The 18,996-nt window shown below is 36.5% G+C and overlaps 1 protein-coding gene across 3 annotated transcripts in view; it reads right to left on the reverse strand.

Moving 5' to 3' along the window:
• The window catches only part of MEGF10 (multiple EGF like domains 10), a 380,133-nt gene that overhangs the window by 90,372 nt on the left and 270,765 nt on the right, over positions 1–18,996 (reverse strand). For all 3 annotated transcript variants that reach the window (XM_008014293.3, XM_008014292.3, XM_073010716.1), the window contains one exon: positions 4,098–4,190. In XM_008014293.3, coding sequence (XP_008012484.1) covers positions 4,098–4,190 — 93 coding nt within the window. The remainder of the gene's footprint in view (positions 1–4,097; positions 4,191–18,996) is intronic.

Below are 18,996 nucleotides of genomic sequence, written 5' to 3' on the forward strand. Positions count from 1 at the left end.
GCTTATCCAGAACCAAGTTCTTGCAGCATGGACAGCTTCTCTAGCATCTAGCTCCCGTAGTACACTGTGGCTAGCAGCACCCATCAGCCAACAACTTCCCCTTTTTTGTAGCAGAGTGCTTCTGGTGAGACTTTTCCATGAAGAATTTTTTTCAAAAGTCCTATAAAAGTTCTAGAGGGCATATTTCCAGCAAGTTCTGCTAGAATAGTACCACAGCAGCCTCTCTGGATCTGAGTGAGCTGTGGCTGTGCCCTTTCCAGCAGTTCTGGATCACACCCTTAGTGGGGTTTCTTCTTTGGACATTCTATCTCCACCCTAGGGGTAGTGGATCCTTCTTATAGCTGCTATTCCTATATTCTCTAGAGATCTATCTACTTCTTACTAGCCCATCCCCCATTACTCCAATCTCCTGTTATAGTTAGTTAGTAATTCTTTATATTTAACTTTCTCCTTTGAAGTTACTTTGTGTCCTAGTAGCAATGACCACACCAGCACCTAGATCTTGGTTTATATATACCACTCTACAATAAAAGGTACCAAGGTTCCTTTGAAAAATCGTTCATTTTAGGGCTGCAGCAGGAAAAATAAAAAATGAGCCTGGAATATCTTCTAGCACCAGAAAGTAAGAAAGCACTCAAAATCAAAAAGATGAGTCATGTCAAAGGGACACAATGGGTTGGGCGCAGTGGCTCACACCTGTAATCCCAGCATTTTTGGAGGCCGAGGTGGGTGGATCACCTGAGGTCAGGACTTCGAGACCAGCCTGGGCAACATGGTGAAACCCCATCTCTGCTAAAACTACAAAAATTAGCCAGGTATGGCAGCACAAGCCTGTAAGCCCAGCTACTAGGGAGGCTGAAGCATGAGAATTGCTTGAACCCAGGAGGCAGAGGCTGCAGTGAGCCAAAATCGTGCCATTGCACTCCAGCCTGGGCGACAGAGTGAGACTCTGTCTAAAAACAACAAAAAAGCACACAATGGCCAAAGCTGGAATGACCTGGGCAACAAAATACATTATGTAATACTGTTTTATAATCCAAAATGTCAAATCAATACACATGAGTCCTTATAAATAAATGTTTGAATAAATGCAGGAGAAGAAACAAATCTTCCTTACAGAAAAATTCCAAATAATATAGGCAGATATTCCTTTCTCAAAGACATGGAGCTTGAGTCCTGCCCTTCATTCCTAAAGGTAGGATAGACTTAGTTACTTGCTTCTACAGAGTAGAATACAGAAAGGGGAAAATTGTAACTTTATGTGGAGAAGCCTAGCACACTACCTCAACCAACTGATGAAGGTTAACCAAGTGATGACATCAGTGATGTCACATGGATATCATGATATGATGTGAAGAGAAAGAGTACTTCAACTCTGGTATTCTCTTCAAAACTCATAACCCATGTCTGATCATGAGAAAAACACCAGACAAACACAGACTGGGGAACATTCTACAGGATACCTGGCCAGTTCTCCTCTAGACTATCAATTTCAAGGTCATGAAAACAAGGAAAGACTGAGAAACTGTCACAGATCAGAAAAGACAGGGGAGACATGACAGTGAAATGTAGTGTGTTGGTCTGAGCTGGAATCTGGAAGAGAAAGAGGACATTAGTGCAAAAACTGATAAAATTCAAAGAACATCCGCAGCTGATTTAATAGTAATATACTACTGTCAGTTTCCCAGTTTTGACAAACTAATAATAATTTAAGAAGTTAACAATGGGGGAGGCTGGGTTTGAGCACACAGGAGCTCTGTACTATCTTTGCAACTTTTCTATAAGTCTAAAAGTATTCCAAAATAAAACAAATTTATACTTAAAAAATTTAAAAATTACTGTGGTTTCTGTCTCCTGATTGTACCATAAGTGATACAAGGAGCCTGTCTAATTATCAAAGCAATTATTTTATGGATCCAATGTACACCATCAAATTGATACATAACAATAACCAAAGAGGAGGGGAGATGGAAATAGAATCCTTTGAAATTAGGCCATTTAAACTCTGCTAAGTAGCACATTACTAGACAATAGATTTTGGTTCCAGAATTACCTGGTCAAGAATAAACAAAATGATACATTTCCTGATATTAGGCTGATTGCCACAGACAAAACCCAGATAGCAAGACCCATATTCTGGGTTCAGCTCAGAATATCATTTTTTACCTGCTTAAAAAGGTATCAGAAATGTTTTTCTCAGAACACCTTTAAACATTTCAGACATCTGTTCATGTTTATTTATGCTTTTGTTCATCATCAAGTCAAACATGAGTTGTAAAAATAAACTAAAAGTTGCCTCAGTATCATATTTCAGTGTTACAAGAACATCTGTTCTCAGAATTCTAGAGTCTCCATTAAACTCCAAAATAAAGCACAGTTTATTTTCTAGAAGGTCCTAATCAGTTCTAGAGAGTCTGAAACCCATGTAGGCTTTTGTTTTGCTTACACAAACACTCTTCAGTCTGAGCCCTCAGCTCAAGGTAGTCTGCAGTTTTTAGGAGACAAAGTATGAATACAACTGAAGTTATTCTGTAGCTTTTTTGTCCTGGAATTAGTGGCAAACCACATAGTTTCAAATGACGAATATGCCCACTCTTCCCTATCCCACTAGTTTATAATAATGTTATTTTTCTTCAAGATGTCTAGGCACAACTGATTTTTAAACTGGAAAAGTTAATGAAAGCAACATCACATTTGAGGTCAGTCGGCCAGAAAAATGGACATGAGCCAAATCCCACATCCCAAACATTTTGCCTCAATGGCGTGTGAACAAAATGCCCACTCTCCTCCTGATTTCCAACAGAAGCAAAACAAAACCCTGCAAGACAGTTTTTCCCTGGAATTGAGAAGCCTGTCAGGGGCAGAAAGACACACACACACACACACACACACACACACACACACACACACACTCCCAGTCACTGTTTAAGGTACAGTAAAAAGGCTCTTTCACACCAAGCGTTCTGTGCACAGACGGCACAAGGGCTTCCCCTGGAGATGCTGCTTCAAGGAGAGCCAAGAGATCACAAGTCCGAAACAAGTAGTCCTAGCAAGATAAATAATCTCCCCAATTCCAAAGTAAGCAAGTAAAAATTTTTAAAATCAGCTTATTGAAATAAGTCCATTCAGACTAATATCAAAAAATTCCTTGATGGCAATGAAGAGAAATTTGTGCTGTCATGCGAACTTGCTAACTTTTTAAAACGATTGTTTCCTTTTTCTAAACATAATGTTTCACGCATTACAATTTAGTTGCACTTTAATTCCTTCTCACGTTTCTCAAGGCGAAAAAAGAAGTATAAAGGAAAAGGAAGTGGATGCAATTACGTGCACAGCAACAAGTTAGCCAGAAGATTTTGGTTTAAACTGTGAAATTTAGAAAAGCAACTGTATTACATGACATTCCATGATACAATCTTTACGATAATGAATATGAAATGTTAAGTGTAGATTGCTTTGAGTCCAAAATGCCATCATTTTAGAATTATAATTCTAACACAATGGAGACCAATGATACACTATGTTAGGAATTGATTTAACAAGTACCAAAATGTTCATGAATTTTCATTTATTACAGATAAGTCTCCCGAAAGTTATCTGAACAAGTACTCATTATTTGTATCTCAGAATTCAGAGACAAAAAGATATGTTAGCATCAAAAATACCAATTTCATTTCTGAGTTAAAAACCAACAGGTGGTAAATTTTAACCACCAAGAAATTTTCTTGGAGAAATCAACAGGTAAAAACAGAAGTTAGGATACAATAGCTATGTTACCACAACTGCCTTACTGAAGTAAGGAGCCTAAATTGTGGACCCTACTCTAGAAAATGCATTCACATCCACAGAAGTATGAGCTGTTGTATGATTGCGGAAATTTCCTTCTTTCCAAGAACTTTTTGTTATACTTAATTAACAAATAATGTATATGTACATGTACAGATTTAAAAGAAACTGTATGACTGAGATGGACGTGGCATTCACACTACGCTCTGTGTAGGGATGAAGAGGGAAAGCATGACCCAGGGTCATCTGCAGACAAGGAGGCCCCTACAGCAAAAACATCCCGAGACGGACAACAGCAGGTGGAAACTTACCACTGGAGCAGTTGGTCCCTCCCCAGCCAGGCTCACACTGACAGGTGTTTGGAGCAATACAGCGACCGTGGACACATTTATCAGCACAGTGGGCTGTCAGAGAGAAAATCAATCAAATAAAGAAAGTTGGCACAAGAAAAAAAAAAGCCAACAACACAGCTGTTGCACATCCAAGTCTCAAGTATCACTTAAAAACAACATGCATGCTTGATAATTTTCTTCAATCCATTCCTCAGCCCTCTTACAGTCTGCTGTAGGACCAAACAATTCCCCATCTTATTTTAGTATTACCAAATAAATCCCATCATTTCTACTATTCTATTCTACTTCATGCTAAATTAGAAAAGACATTTCAAGGAAAATTGCCTAATTCACTCTTTAAAAAAATTATCAGTGAGTATCAAATACATCCTTTTTGTGTCAGAAGGAGCCTATGTGGAGAAACAAACCACAAAGCAGGATATCAGGGCCTCAGAGTGACAGAGTGGATGGGGAGTATTATGATTATGTATTATGATTTTTTTTACTAATACATTCACCAGAAACTATAGTCACACTTCTTTGTGAACACGTTATTCACAACTGTGACACAGCAGAATTGCTTGCTCTTTTTCTGTTGAGGAGAATATTTGAAAAATGCCACCCAGGTCTTTGGAAAACAGTAAATCTCAATGCTCTTTCATTAGTAAATATCTTCGGTGTACTCTACCCTTGCAGACAAAGGGGCATCACTGCAAACGTGAGTGAATGGACAGTCTGATGATTTCCAAAATAGGCATTAAAATATGCTGTGCCAAATCTTAGCATTATCATCAACTTTAGTACCATGCACATTGGTTAAACATTATTTAAAATATCTGGATATATGCATAATTGTGAGAACAACTTAAAGGGTTTGGGGTTCAGATATTCTAAAATTTTATTTAAGGGTGGTATGAGATGCTATGTACTTTAGAGATGCATTTTATTAGTGCATGTCTTATTACAAAAGACTTACTGCCCAAATATATAAAACACCAATAAGTAAAATAAGCCTTATCTCCAGTAGCTCAAACTGGTAACATTTTTGTGGATGTAGAACCTTCAGGAATTTTTTCCTACATATTTTTCTCCTCAAAAAAATAGAATCATATTTTTCAATGTGCTTTTCCACTTAATATAATGACAATAATATTTCCATGCATTAGTATTAATATATGTGATTTATGCACTAAGGTGTATGTTTAATATGTGTGTGTATATATGTATATATACACATGTGCACACACACACAGTGCATATATATTGCTGAACCATAAATGACTACTTCTAAGGTCTTGATCATAAGATTGAGACATGAAGATATATAAGGGTGGGCATTTTAGGTGAAGAGAAAGCAAAAGCAACAGGTAAAAAGAAAAACAAATGAAATAAGTTATGTTGGGGGCAGTGTTTGGGGCAATAGCTTTGCAAGGTAGAGAGAGAGACTCTGAAACCCAAATTAAGGTATTGGGACTTTATTATGAGAATTCGCTAGAAGTAGTTTAATGAAAAGTATAGATTTGTTATAAGAAACCTACAGGGAGATGACACCACAATGAAATAAAGTGGCCATAAATTTTGGAAAATACAAGCTTTCTTGCTCTCATCAGAATAACTCTTTAGCACCTAGGCGATTTAGTGAGGAATACCAGGACTGGTGAGCTTGGGACTCTGGTCCAGCGTAGAATATTCTGATACTAGAATTTGAAGGAAGTGCTTAGCAACCTCATAATATTTGAGTCAATTACATATTTCACTGTAATTAAAAGCAGAACTTGCCTGTAACATATGAACACACTGGCCCTGCATTATTTTGATTTTTGCTGCCAAGTTAAGTCAATATGTGCCAACTTCAGGGTTCAGTGTCTCCTTCCACCTCTAGGTTTGTGTTTGAACTTGTAGATGTCATTCATTTGTAAGCACAAGGTACTGTTCTTTTGTTAAAATTTAGGTATGTACAGTGCAGGGTATGCTCTGGATGCTATCTCACATTGTGTTCAATGGCAGCATGGGTACAGAGGACTCTTCCACCAGTGAGAGCTCTGGCACCCACTGTAAATACGTCAAAACAAGAGGATTTGCCTCCCACTTGTCTTAGGTACTGATGGCATCTATGTTTGCAACTATTACAGTGAACAGCCTTCGGACCCAAGTTTACCAATTATCCTTCTTCAACATAGTAAAGCTACTAAAATTCTGTTTGAATATTTCCAGAAGTTTTAAAAATTAGATACTCTTTGCCTTTAATGTGAAACAAGACTTCTTTGACACTGTGCATTTAAAACAAAACACAGAAATTGAATGTAGTGGCTGATGAAAGGAAGTATTCTCCATATTCTTGAATTTCAAACTTTTAACAGTGTAGTTCCCACAAATTAACTTCATACTAAAGAAATTTTATAAATGTTCATTTATATGGTAGATTTATATTAATACGACTTAAATTGTTTTTTATCTTGGGCATCTATGTAAGATTTTATTGGACAAAATAATTAATATTATCATTTGAGAATTTGAAAACTTCTGGGTACTCAAAAAGCTGGATTCCATCAGAGCAACCTAGAGTTTTGTATTCATCTGGCAAGGAGCTAGCTATGAGGGGAGAATTTTTCCGGTTTTCTATGGACAGGTCTCAATTTGCTGCTCTCCCTTTGTTCTCTATCCTTTCATTTTTTCACCTTTTATCTTCATTTTCACTTTTTACCACTCGACTCGTCTTTCTCTCCCACACACTACTTATTTGATATACACCATAGAAGCTGGAGATTAAAATTTGGTTTTAATTGTAGTTGTGTTGACTCTTAACTCCAGGGTGACACCAAATGAGTTCCGCCTGAATCAACTGGTAAGAAAGGTAAGATTGAGCAAGCCAGCCTAGCACTTTGCTCTAATACCAAGCTAGCACTTATTAGAATGGGTAAATAAATGCATAAGTTAAGCATATGTTCCAGGGAACTAAGAATCAGAATTGCATTTGGTTGGATCCCAATCCATTGTTTTTTTGTTGCTCTTATTTTGTTAACTCCAAAAAAGATAATAAGTAGATTTCTATGTGCAGAATCAAAGGAGACCTGCTTCAGAACACTTTGAGATTGCTCGATAATCACACAATGTTCTTATGTGTGATTCTCGATAGTGCAAACTTTGTGTTTTATGAAATGAATTCCAAGAAGTTCAGTTAATTATAATAATTTTTTTAAATCCGTGATGGTAATTTTAAAATACGGATTACATTTATGAAAACCTTGAGCTAACATTTGGCCAAAGTCTGAAACAAAATGTGGATGTGTCATTAGCAGAAAACAAATTTGCCTGTAAGTTAATTAGGAATTGGAAGAGGGAATCTGCTTCCCTAATGATTTATTTTTTCTTAATTAAAGCTAAAGCCAATGGAATCACCTCTGCGCATTGATGCCTAAAGACAAATAATGATCTAAATGATAAGAAATATTGTTGGGATGGAGTCTAAAAGGAAAGAACACAAAATCCTACTTCTATGATGGAGAATCTTCACACATTAGGCTCCCTTATACAAGTGCCATCTCTGCTCCATGCCCTTTTCCACCATCTCTGGGCTCTCCACATCCAGCAACAAACCTCATCAAAGATGGAAAAGAGCAAAGGGAAGCAACAGAGGAGGACAGAGTAAGCTATAGACCTCTCTATATTCTCTAATGTGCTAACTCACCTAAGTGCAGAAACACTGACTATGGCACATGCATGACACAGATGCCCACTCCACCACCAAGAGATTAGCTGAGTTCAATTACTACCTTGGTCTTACCTCCCCCATTTAGCTTCAGATGTCACCTACTCTGGGTGTTGCTTCTATAACTAACATGCTCCACATGAAAACCCAATGTAGGCTAAAGACATTAATTGTTCATGTAGAAAACCCCAAAGTGAACTAGAAAAGATAAAAAGGAACAGAGGTCCACTTAGCAAATGTTCAGTAGCTGAGATACAAAGAATAGGTACAAAGGAACCATTATAAGTGCGGCTGTCCCATGAATGGGAATAGATATTTTATTCCCTACCCATGTCCTTTCTTCTTATTTTTAAAAGGGCAATTAAAACTAGAATAACCCAAGCAAAGATAATCTATCTAATATGATTTCTTTTCTGCACCCATCTTTAAGAAAATCATTAAATATCATATTCTGAGTCTGAATCTTTTTTAGAGGCCAGACATAAGCTGAATCTCAACCTGCACTCAGTATGCTCCTTCAGACACAGCAAGCTGCACGGGGCAGCCAAGATGTCTTTTCCCTCAGGAACTAGGAGGCAAGAGACACTGATGAGAAGAACAGGCCATGTCTTTGAAGCGAAAGCTGTGGACACTCTGTCTGCCTGATGGACAGGTGGGCACTGACATGATGACCCTGGAATCTTCTCTAATTAGGCTCCTCTTTCAGTCTTAGTTCCTAAATCCATTTAAATCCCATTACCAATGACATGGACCTCATTCCTTTTACTTGTAAATACTTGGCTTTAATACTGACAACCATTAACTATACTCAATAGTTTTTCTTCTGCCACATACAATTCCCTTTGGATTTTCACCTAGGGATGCCAAAAAAGTAAAAGGAGGAGTAGACAGACTAAAGACTTCTTTATAAACCAATTATATCTCTAAAGACAGTATATACCATTGTCTTAAAGAATATAATATATTTATTTAAATTAATATGGAAAATGTTTCCAGAATCAAAATAGTTCTTGAAAACAACTGTCCAATAGAGACACAAACCTTCCAGCTAACCTATCTGTCCCCAGAAATTCCTTTTATGCTGATGTTATGAGCAAAGAGTGGAAGTCACAAATCTTATTTTCTCTCATTTATTCTCTGAGTTGCTACAGAGGAATATAGAGTTTTAGAGTTAAACGTGCCTTTACTGAGCATCATTCCTGCATTTTTCAGATGAGAAAACAGATCAGGAAAATGGGTACTTTCCCCAATATTGACAGTTGGTATTAAACCCAGGTCCCTGACTCCCAGTGGACCAAAATGTAAGATGGATTTTAATGGAAGTGAGAGGGAGCAGGGGTGAAAAGGATGATAGAGGGTGTTCTGGGTCAGATACCAGGGAGGTATACTAGATGGCCCGGAGTCAGAAATCAAAAGATTCAAAGGAGGAAGAAGGAGAAAGCAGAGAGTTGACTTCCAAGATAAACTTTATCTTCCCCACACTTTTGTCTGAGGACAATTACATGCAAAGTCCTTACAAAATCTAATTGCTACTACAAGTGCACAGGAACCATTTTGCTTTCATATTTCCAAACATTATATTGCAGCCTGCCCTATTATGTTTGTTTCTAAAAAGGAAAGGTAATTCTCTTTTTCTTCTGTTTAATATTTACTGATGCATTAGGTACATTGATAGGCACTACTGTGTATACAAAGATGGCAGACTGGGAACTCTTAGTCTTCAAAGGAAATCTGATGTAGATCCATCAAACTCAATAAATGCAGAGTAGAATCCAGGGATAATAAGAGAGGTTTCAGAAAAATACTGTGAGAGCATACGGAATAATTCAATTTATTTGAAATATCCAAATGGACAATATCATATGGATAGACAGGATATCAGTTGTTTGTCTAGGGCTGTGGGTTAATATGGATTGATGGCTAATAGGTATAAGGGTTGTATTGACATGATAAAAATATTCAAAACTTGATTGTGTGACGGCTGTACAACTTTGTGAATATACTAAAAATGGGTGAATTGTATACTTTAAATGGTTGAATTGTATGGTATGTGAATTACATCTCAATAAAACTGTTATAACAATACTGTGGAGACTGTGGAAGTAGTTAATTCTAACTGGCGTGAGATCAAGAGCATCTCATGAAAGAGAAAACATCTGAGCTGAAAAAATGGATATCTTTGAAATAATGTTGCAGGGAAGAGTGCCCCAAAACAGCTGCTTCACACACCTTTTTCCTTGCATCCCATCCCCAAAGTTGCATAACTTTTTGCTTAGGGTCAGGGATTCTTACCCCACAGCCACCAGTGGTCCATATGTGTGATGTCCATAGATGGCTGATCAGTGGTGGAAAGAGCTTGAGAACGCTAGGAACCTAGACATTTGCACTTAGTAAATGTAATAATAATAATAATAATACAAAAAATCTGTATCTATAAGTCTTTTCTCTCCATTCCTTATAGGGTTTTCATGTCATTTCAGGGCAAGTACAAAGAGCTACTACTGGCAGTGTCTTTGGCAGACATTGCCAATTGTATACCCAATGTCTATTCTTCCTTCTATCCTTACTAACAGAATCTTACTTGTACCACGGCCAGCAGTAATGTCAGCAATAAACTACATTTATTGGCCCTCTTTCTAGGTTGAAATGCCCATGTGGAAAACAGTGCCAAAAGACAGATTCAGTTGGTAAATGCAACTCCCCTTCTCTTTCTTCTTCCTGCTGCCTGGTGTGTGGACATCGCTGAATCTGCAAAGAGCACCAGGCAACTCTGAGGAAAGGACCAAGAGAATCATGGAACCCTTCACTCTGAATTCTTGGCATGGATAAATAAGTGCCATAAACCACCCACTTCCAGAATTATCACGACATGATGATCCTTATCATGTATATGTTTCTATTTTTCAGATCTCTATTTATTGCAGCAAAACATTATTTGTAACTAATACACTGCTTTTTTGAATGATCTTTCGGGTGAGTCGGTTACTAAATTAAATAAAAATAACATTAGCAGAAAAATGGAAGACCCATCTATATAAGGAGGAGATACAAGAACTCAGAACTTGTGTCATACATTTTAAGTAAAGGTGTCACAACCTAGTCCAAGTGGGATGGCCAAAAGATATGAGGGGAATTAGAAATCTGGCCATTAGATACATACCTCATTCCCTCCCTGAAGCATCATTTTGACTCAAATTACAATGTGAGAAGAGTTAACTGTGGATACTATAAACCCCAAAACAACCACAAAAACAATACAACTAAGATTTATAGCTAGTAAGCCAACAAAGAAGATAAAATAGAATTATAAAAAATATTCAACTTAAAATGAAAGTATAAAAGAGAAAAATGAGAACAAAAACAGATGGGACAAGCAGAAATCAAATCTAACTATATCAATAATCATATCAACCATAACTGGTCTAATACATAAATTAAAAGACAGAGATTAACAGATTGGATTAAAAGTGTAAGACCTAACTATATGCTGCTTACAAGTACAAGAAACACATATGATAAAAATGCAAATATTTTTAAAGTAAAGGTATGTTAAAAAAAAAAAAAACAACATACTAATGCTAATCAAAAGAAAGTTGGAGTAGCTATATTAATATCAAATGAAGATTTCAGAACAAAGACTATTTTTAGAGATAATGAATGTCACTTTAGAATGACAACATGTTCAATCCATTATTAATGAAATAATAATCCCAAATATTAAACATTATGCATGCAGTTTCAGAAACTGCAATGAGAAACAGATACAACTAAAGCAGGAGATTTGAAAAACTAGTCTTAATAATTGATAGAACAATTAAAAAGAAAGTAAGATATAGTAGATTTGAAACTAAAACCAACTTGATCTAATTACTATTTATAGTACACTCCACCCAATAACAGCAGAATATATTTCCTTTTCAAGAACATACAGAACAATAATCAAGTTAGATCATATTCTATGAAATAAAACAAATCTCAGTCAATTTTAAAAGATTTAACACATACAAAGCAGTTTTCTAATCATAAGGAAATTTAGTTAGAAATCAGTAACAGCAAGATATCTGGAAAATCCTTCCAAATATTTGGAACTAAATAACATACTTCTAAATAACTCAAAGTCAATAAAGAAATCAAAAGATATATTAATCAGAAGGTATTTTAAAGTAAATGAAAGCAAAATCACAACATGTCAAAATTATGAAATGCTGTTAAAGCAGCACATAGAGGAAATTTTGTAGCACCAAATGCCTGCATTATGAAAGAAGAAAAGTCTGAAATTATTTGTTTCCACCTTAAGAAACTAGAAAATAAAGATCAAATAAAACCCCAATGAAAGGGAGAGTAAAAGAAATAATAAAAATCAAAGCTAAAATCAATAAAATAAAAAACAGAAAAGCAAAAGAGAAAATTAACAAAAGTAAAACCTAATTCTTTGAGAAGATCAGCAAAATGGATCAACTTCTAACCATACTTATCAGGGAAAAAAGAGAAAAGACACAAATTACCAGTATTAGAAATGAGAGAAGTGATATCACTGTAAAATCTATAGATTTTTTAAAGGTAAATGTTAATAAAAACTTTATGCCAATAAATTTGATAACCTAGATGAAATGAAGAAACTACTAAAGCTTATTCAAGTAGAAATAAATAACCTGAGTGGACTTATATATTTTAAAGCAATTAAATTATAGTTAAAAGCTTTCCCATTTTAAAAAACCTCCAATTCCAGATGGTTTCAATGATGAATTATACCAAACATTAAAAGAAGAAATAATACCAATTCTAAAAAAACTTCTTCCAGAAAATTGAAGGCCAGAGACTACTTCCCAACTTCCCAACTGTGAGGTCAAAATTACCTTAACACTAAAACCAGAGACATTTGCAGTAAAAAACAAACAAACAAACTACAAACGAATATCATGCACATAGGTACAAAGATTCTAAACAAAATTTTAGTGAATTAAATCCAACAATATGCAAAAGGATTAAACTTTATGACCAGGTGAGTAGAGGTTTGTTCCTTCATATATACATACATATATAACTTAAATAGACCTGAATGATAAAATAAACATATATATATATGATTATTTCAAAAGATGTCTGCATTTAGCAAACATTTAGAAAAATATATTTATTTCTAACAGAAAATTTCTGCAAACCAGAAACAGAAGGGAGTTTCCTCAACCTGATAAAGGGCAAATATGAAAAACCTACTACTAACATAGTCAATGGTAAAAGAATGAAATGCTTTCCTCTAAGATTAACAACAGAACAAGGATTCTTGCTCTTACCATTTCTATTCAGCATTATACTGGGGGTTCCAGCAAGTATAATAAGGCAAGGAAAAGAAATAAAGATTATATAGAATGGGAAGGAGGAAGTAAAACTGCCTTAATTTGCACACTATGTAAATATATGCATTTATTTAGAAAATCTAATGGAATCTACAGAAAAACTACTTTAAAAAAGCGCATTTAACAAGATTACAGATAGAAGTCAATATGCAAAACCTCAATTGTGTTTCTATATTTAGCAACAATCAGAAATTGAATAGCCATTTACAATAACATCAAAAAATATGAAATACTTAAGGACAAATCAAGTCAAAGATGTGAAGGACCTGTACACTAAAAACCGACAACATTGTTGAGAGAAAGTAAAGAAGAATTGAACAAAACTGTCAACCAATTTGATCTATTTGACATTTGTAGAACACTCTACCCAAGAACAGCACAATATACATATTACCTTGAATAGTGAGACAGCACTTGTTTGTGAGTCAGATGACTCTATTAATAAGATATCGATTCTTCTCCAATAGTTGTATAGATTCAAAGCAATACCAGACAAAATTTCCAGATTGTGACTATTTCAAAGAAAGTATCTCTGACCACTTGTGTACAACTACGAAGTGGTTCAGCCATTGAACTCCAGGTATTACCCAAGAGAAATGAAAGCATATGTATGCCCATACAAAGATGTGTACATAAGTTTTCAGAGAAGTTTTATGTGTAATTGTCAAAAACTGGAAAAAATCCAAATGTGCTAAGTACCGGAAAGTATAAATTGTGGTATAGCCATACAATTGAATCCTACTCAGCAATAAAAAGGAATGAGCTAACAGTTCACAGGGCAATATGATAGATCTCAAAATGATTATGATAAGTGAAAGAAATCAGATATAAAAGCGAGCATACTCTATGAGTCCACTTATATAAAGCTCTAGAAAATACAAAGTAATCTAGAGTGACAGAAAGCTGATCAATGGTTGCCTGAACAGGGAGGGATGGATGGGAGAAATTAGAAAAGGGTATGAGGAAACATTCGTATGTGATGTATAGGTTCACTATCATGATGGAGGTGAGGGTTTAAGGATTGGGTACATATGTCAATATTTATCAAATTGTACATTTTAAAATGTGCAGCTTATTGTATGTCAATTTTATCTCCATAAAGCTGTTTAAACAACAACAAAAACACTCTAGAGTATGAGGAGAACTTTTAGAGAGAGGCAAAGAGCCCTCCCTCCATAGAGAAAAAAAAAATCTGAGCTAACACTCAAATCCTCTGTGTACATACTATTCAATTTTACTAAGAGTCTGTCATCACTGGTGGGTAGAGCTCTTTAAATGCCTATGAAGGTATTGGCTTTAGACCCTCCCAATAAATATTTATTTGGGGAACTGCTAATACTAAAAAATGACAATGCGATGTTCTACTAAGCTTTTCCTCTACAAAGTAATTGACTTCTACAGAAAAAAAAAAAAATACAGCTTGTGTTGAAATAGTCTATTGTAATGGATCCCACACAAGAGATTGAAATACCATCTGTGGAGCACATAATCCTATTCATTTATTTGGAAACAGAAAGAGTTTTTAGCTTAATTCCACACTTAGATAGGCATTATCTATTCTGGCCACAACTCTCACAGTGTGTCTCTATAGGTTGAATCAGATTTAAGTAACGTAAGTAACATGATCTTAATGGACTATAGCATCAAAATGTTAACCAGCGCTGGAATAAATTCTAGTTTTCCTGAGCACGAATTCCTAACAACTGAACCTGCAACAGGTCTGATGATACAACTGCAAATTGATTCAATTTGAGAAGGATTTCAAAATCGTCAGCATATTGTTTAGGGAAGAAACCAGAAGGAAGGTGCCTTCATTTGGGACAAATTATTTACCAGCTGGTCCTGCCGTGTCTATGTCTATGAGGAAAGCATGACAATTCTATGCACAGGAAGTGCCACCCCAGGCTCTTCTGTTTTTAGAATGGCATTTCTCTTGGCCTGACCACTCTCTATGGAGCCATGAAATTCTTTTACAAATATTCTTTCCCACAGCATGTTTTCCACCACATGGCATTTCCCCTGGTCTGCCCTATTTCATCTTGCTGTCACTTTGCTTCCGGTTATCCAATACATCTGAATCACATGTGAATAATAAAGGCCAGCCCTAGAGAAAGTTAAGAGGGCAATGGAAGTCATAATTAGAGTACCACTTTTCCCACTCAGTTTCTTTTGCCCCTTCTCCCTCCTTGGTGGTGGTCCCTGGACATTTCCTCTAGAACTCTGGTGCCCTCGTGTTCTTCCACTCTCTTTCCCTGTCTACACCAGCTTGAGAATAAAGGGAGTCCTCATGCCCATGGGTCAATGACTAATAACAACAGCGGAGATCATTTCCCTTGTCAGGAACCTTTGCATTTCGGTATGAAAGTCTTAATTCAAATGTATAAATCAAGCAGTTAGAATTTATTCAAAAGGAAAAGGGTAGCAGTTTCAAGAGAAAGCTGGCAGCAGAACCTTTGCTATGAGAATGCCCCAAAACCAGGGAACACAAACTCAAATGCCTTCAGAGGCCACATGGATAAATTAGAGAACTATTACAAGTCAGGTCAGACCTGGGGAAACTCAGGGAGCTCTTGCTCATCCAAACGGGGAGGCTTCTCTTCAGTTTCCTGTCTGTTGCCACATAGGAATATCAAGCCAGTGTTACCAACTGCCTGATTTTTCCATGGAAGATGAAAGTCTCAAGTTTTAAGTTAAAATTTTTTAAAATATAAAACTGTATGGGCCCTAAAACCCCTACGATTATGCATCAGATCATCCAGCCCCTGCTAAGTAATGGTCCTAAAAGAATACAAAATAAAGAGATTTTAAGTTCTTAGATGGGTCCCTTTTTTTTTTTTTTTTTTTTTTTTTTTTTTTTTGAGGCAGGGTCTTGCTCTGTCACCTAGCCTGGAGTGCAGTGGCACAATCTCAGCTCACTGTAACCTCTACTTCCCAGGCTGAAGTGATCCTCCCACCTCAGTCTCCCTTTTGTCTTCATTTCACTTTTTTGACTCTGTATCAGTTGCCAAATCTATCATTTATATAGCTATTTTGATTATTTTCTTTCTACCCTATTAACTGATCATATAGCTATTCTGAATTTCACATCAGGAGCCACTTTATATGCATACTTATTGACAACTCTACTTTTGGTGAACAACTGTTTGCCATAAAATACCTCTGCTGAGTTCAAAATTGGGGGGAGAGGTCCAGAAGAAGCTGTCCCCATCAATGAGGCAGTAAAATACCCATCTCCTCCATGCCATAGCAAAGGTAAGGAAGTATCTATTACAGCCTTACAGACTCAACTAAAACTTTCCCTTTCTTGAGTTGTTAAAACAGATTATATAATTGTCCTTAAAAGAAATTAAAGGTCCAAAGAGTCTCAAACAAATCATAAATATTTAAAATTACCCAGTCTATGTTTACAGAAAACAAAATCCCTCAAAGCAGTGTTTTCCAAGTAAGAAGATTCTGAGAACTATTTCTTCCATCATGTTCTTGGGGAAAGAAAAGAGAAGAGGGCAGAGGGAGTAAGAAATTCCATGGTCAAAGAAGTTTAAGACACATCTTTACTGCAGGCATTCCCAGAGCCTTTAATAGGCTGAAGCAAATCTTCAAGAAAGGGGATCCAACATACTACATTTCCCAAACTAATTGGATAATGCAGCAGTGAATTCTACAGGATGAGTATTCCATAGCTCACCCTAGAGGGATTCAACTACAGATAATGCCCAGGATCCAAGTTTCTGGAAACCTATTCTCCTCCCTGGATCAACAAGTAGGTTTCATTCATGGTGGCATGTTTCCTTTTATGTCCCTCAATTTCGTGCTAAGTACAATAAATTAACTTAGCTATTGTTTCTTAGCTTAAATCTCCATTACTTTGATGGCCATATCTTTAAACTTGTCATAACCACTTTTGTTCTTCCAACGTGGCCAGCTGGCCAGAGAGGCCCACCTTGAGCTAATGCTGCCTTCTGTCACTTGAATCAAGAAGTCTGAGTTTCTCTGTCTTAACTCTCTTGGAGCTCTCTGATTTTCCTCTGGCCTTTTTAAGAATTAGTTATCAATTAAAAAAAAATAGGTCTGGACCTTGGGATAGTACTACAACTGAAGGAAAGAAGAATGTCAGTGCAGCATTGATTCTACCAGTGCATCAATCTCTCCCTCCTTTAGCATCTCTGTGTGTGGCCCAGATGGATGCAGTAGGTTTACCACTGGATTATCTGTAAAAGTGCTGGCAGTCGCTATCCCAGACTAAAAATATGCAAGTTCTGTCACCACCTGGTCATGTCAATGTTTTGTGGTTGGTCACTTAGATCAAACTGTGTTTTTTCCATTATTTTTAAATTACTTCGCCCTGAAAAGATTTGAACCATAGTACAATAAAAATTGCTTCTCAGTTCTTGGCTTTTATTTTAGCCATTTTCTATCCCTGCAAGGGGATTGCATAAATTATTAGGCCTGTAAAAATTCTACTTGTCCTGCAAAGACTGCAATTTCAGGAACTAATTTTCTAGAGATAAGGTAAGGATTTTTTCATTGTTTCCTTTTGACCCTATCTCCATAGAACTCTAAAGTCAGGCTTTCTCAAGCAAAAAAAAAAAAAAAGGCAGCAGACATGATCTCCTTCTGTTTAGATTGAGGCTATCTTGAATTTGTAGTGGGTTTTTAAAAAATTAAATTCTTAGTTTCTATTTATAAAATCCTAAACACTGAGAAAGCATTGTCAATCAGTAAAGCAACAAAGGTTTCTTGTGTTATTTATTAGATTTCCTATCTTCCCTACTAGCAGGGACCAATGACCCAAACTGGAAAGCAGAAGTTTAGGTTCCGATAGATGTGTGGGAAAATTGGAATTTCTGCTGGCACGGTATGTGGACAAAAGGCCTTCCCCTGTATTTACTGGTAGGTTCCTCTGAACCACGTTGGACTCCATAGCAACAGAGTACAGGGTCCCTATGGAAACAGGAAAAAATCCACTGCCAGTAGCAGGGAGGGCATCATGGGTGGGTATATTTGGGCACATACCATCTGATTGTTGTCAGTCAGGCTCTCTTTGACTAGCTTAACAGGATTGTCTCACTTTTATCTCTACTCAAAAGGATCTGCTTAAATGAATCAAAAGACTAAGGTTTTTTTTTTTGTTTGGTTTTTTTTAAATATTTGACAAGATCACAACTTTATCATTAAACAAGCCTGCAAGAATCAAACAAATCCAAAACAAAAGGCTCTGTCTGCCTCGAACTTCAATAAGAGGTACTCTTCCTTTCCTGAAGCTCTCCTTTTGCTTCCCTAAATCCACCCAAGGAGCCTAGCTCTCCTCTAAACAGACCTCTGCCGAAGGCTAACTCTTCCCACCCCAAAACAAGGCATCTTCCCTGCACTGCAGCTCCTCTCAGCCTGAAGAATCTGGGCCCTAAACTTTTCAACAGGAAAAGACCAAAATGATACAAAGCCAGGATAGATAATTAAATGTGTCCTCAAATAATTATAAGGTAGGGAAAGAAACTATCTTCAGTTCAGCTCTTCCCAGAAGCCGTGCCCAATTTGCTCAAGCCTGCCAATCCCTCTCCTAATCAGACCCCCCTGTGGCTGATACTGAGGCAAAACATAGCCATTGAAAATCCTTTCCCATCCCCAACACAAAACTGTTGACAATATGACCCCGACTTAAGCATGTCAAATATTCCAACTCACAAAAGAAGCTAATTTTTTTTCTGGGGACAATAGCAAGAACAGTAAATATAACTTCCCACTTAAATGACAGAGGTAGGTACAACAGGAGCCTTTGGCCAGGCGTATGATTCAGGAGCCTCAGTTGATATCT

Source organism: Chlorocebus sabaeus, chromosome 23, assembly GCF_047675955.1.
Source record: "Chlorocebus sabaeus isolate Y175 chromosome 23, mChlSab1.0.hap1, whole genome shotgun sequence".
Classification (NCBI taxonomy): domain Eukaryota; kingdom Metazoa; phylum Chordata; class Mammalia; order Primates; family Cercopithecidae; genus Chlorocebus; species Chlorocebus sabaeus.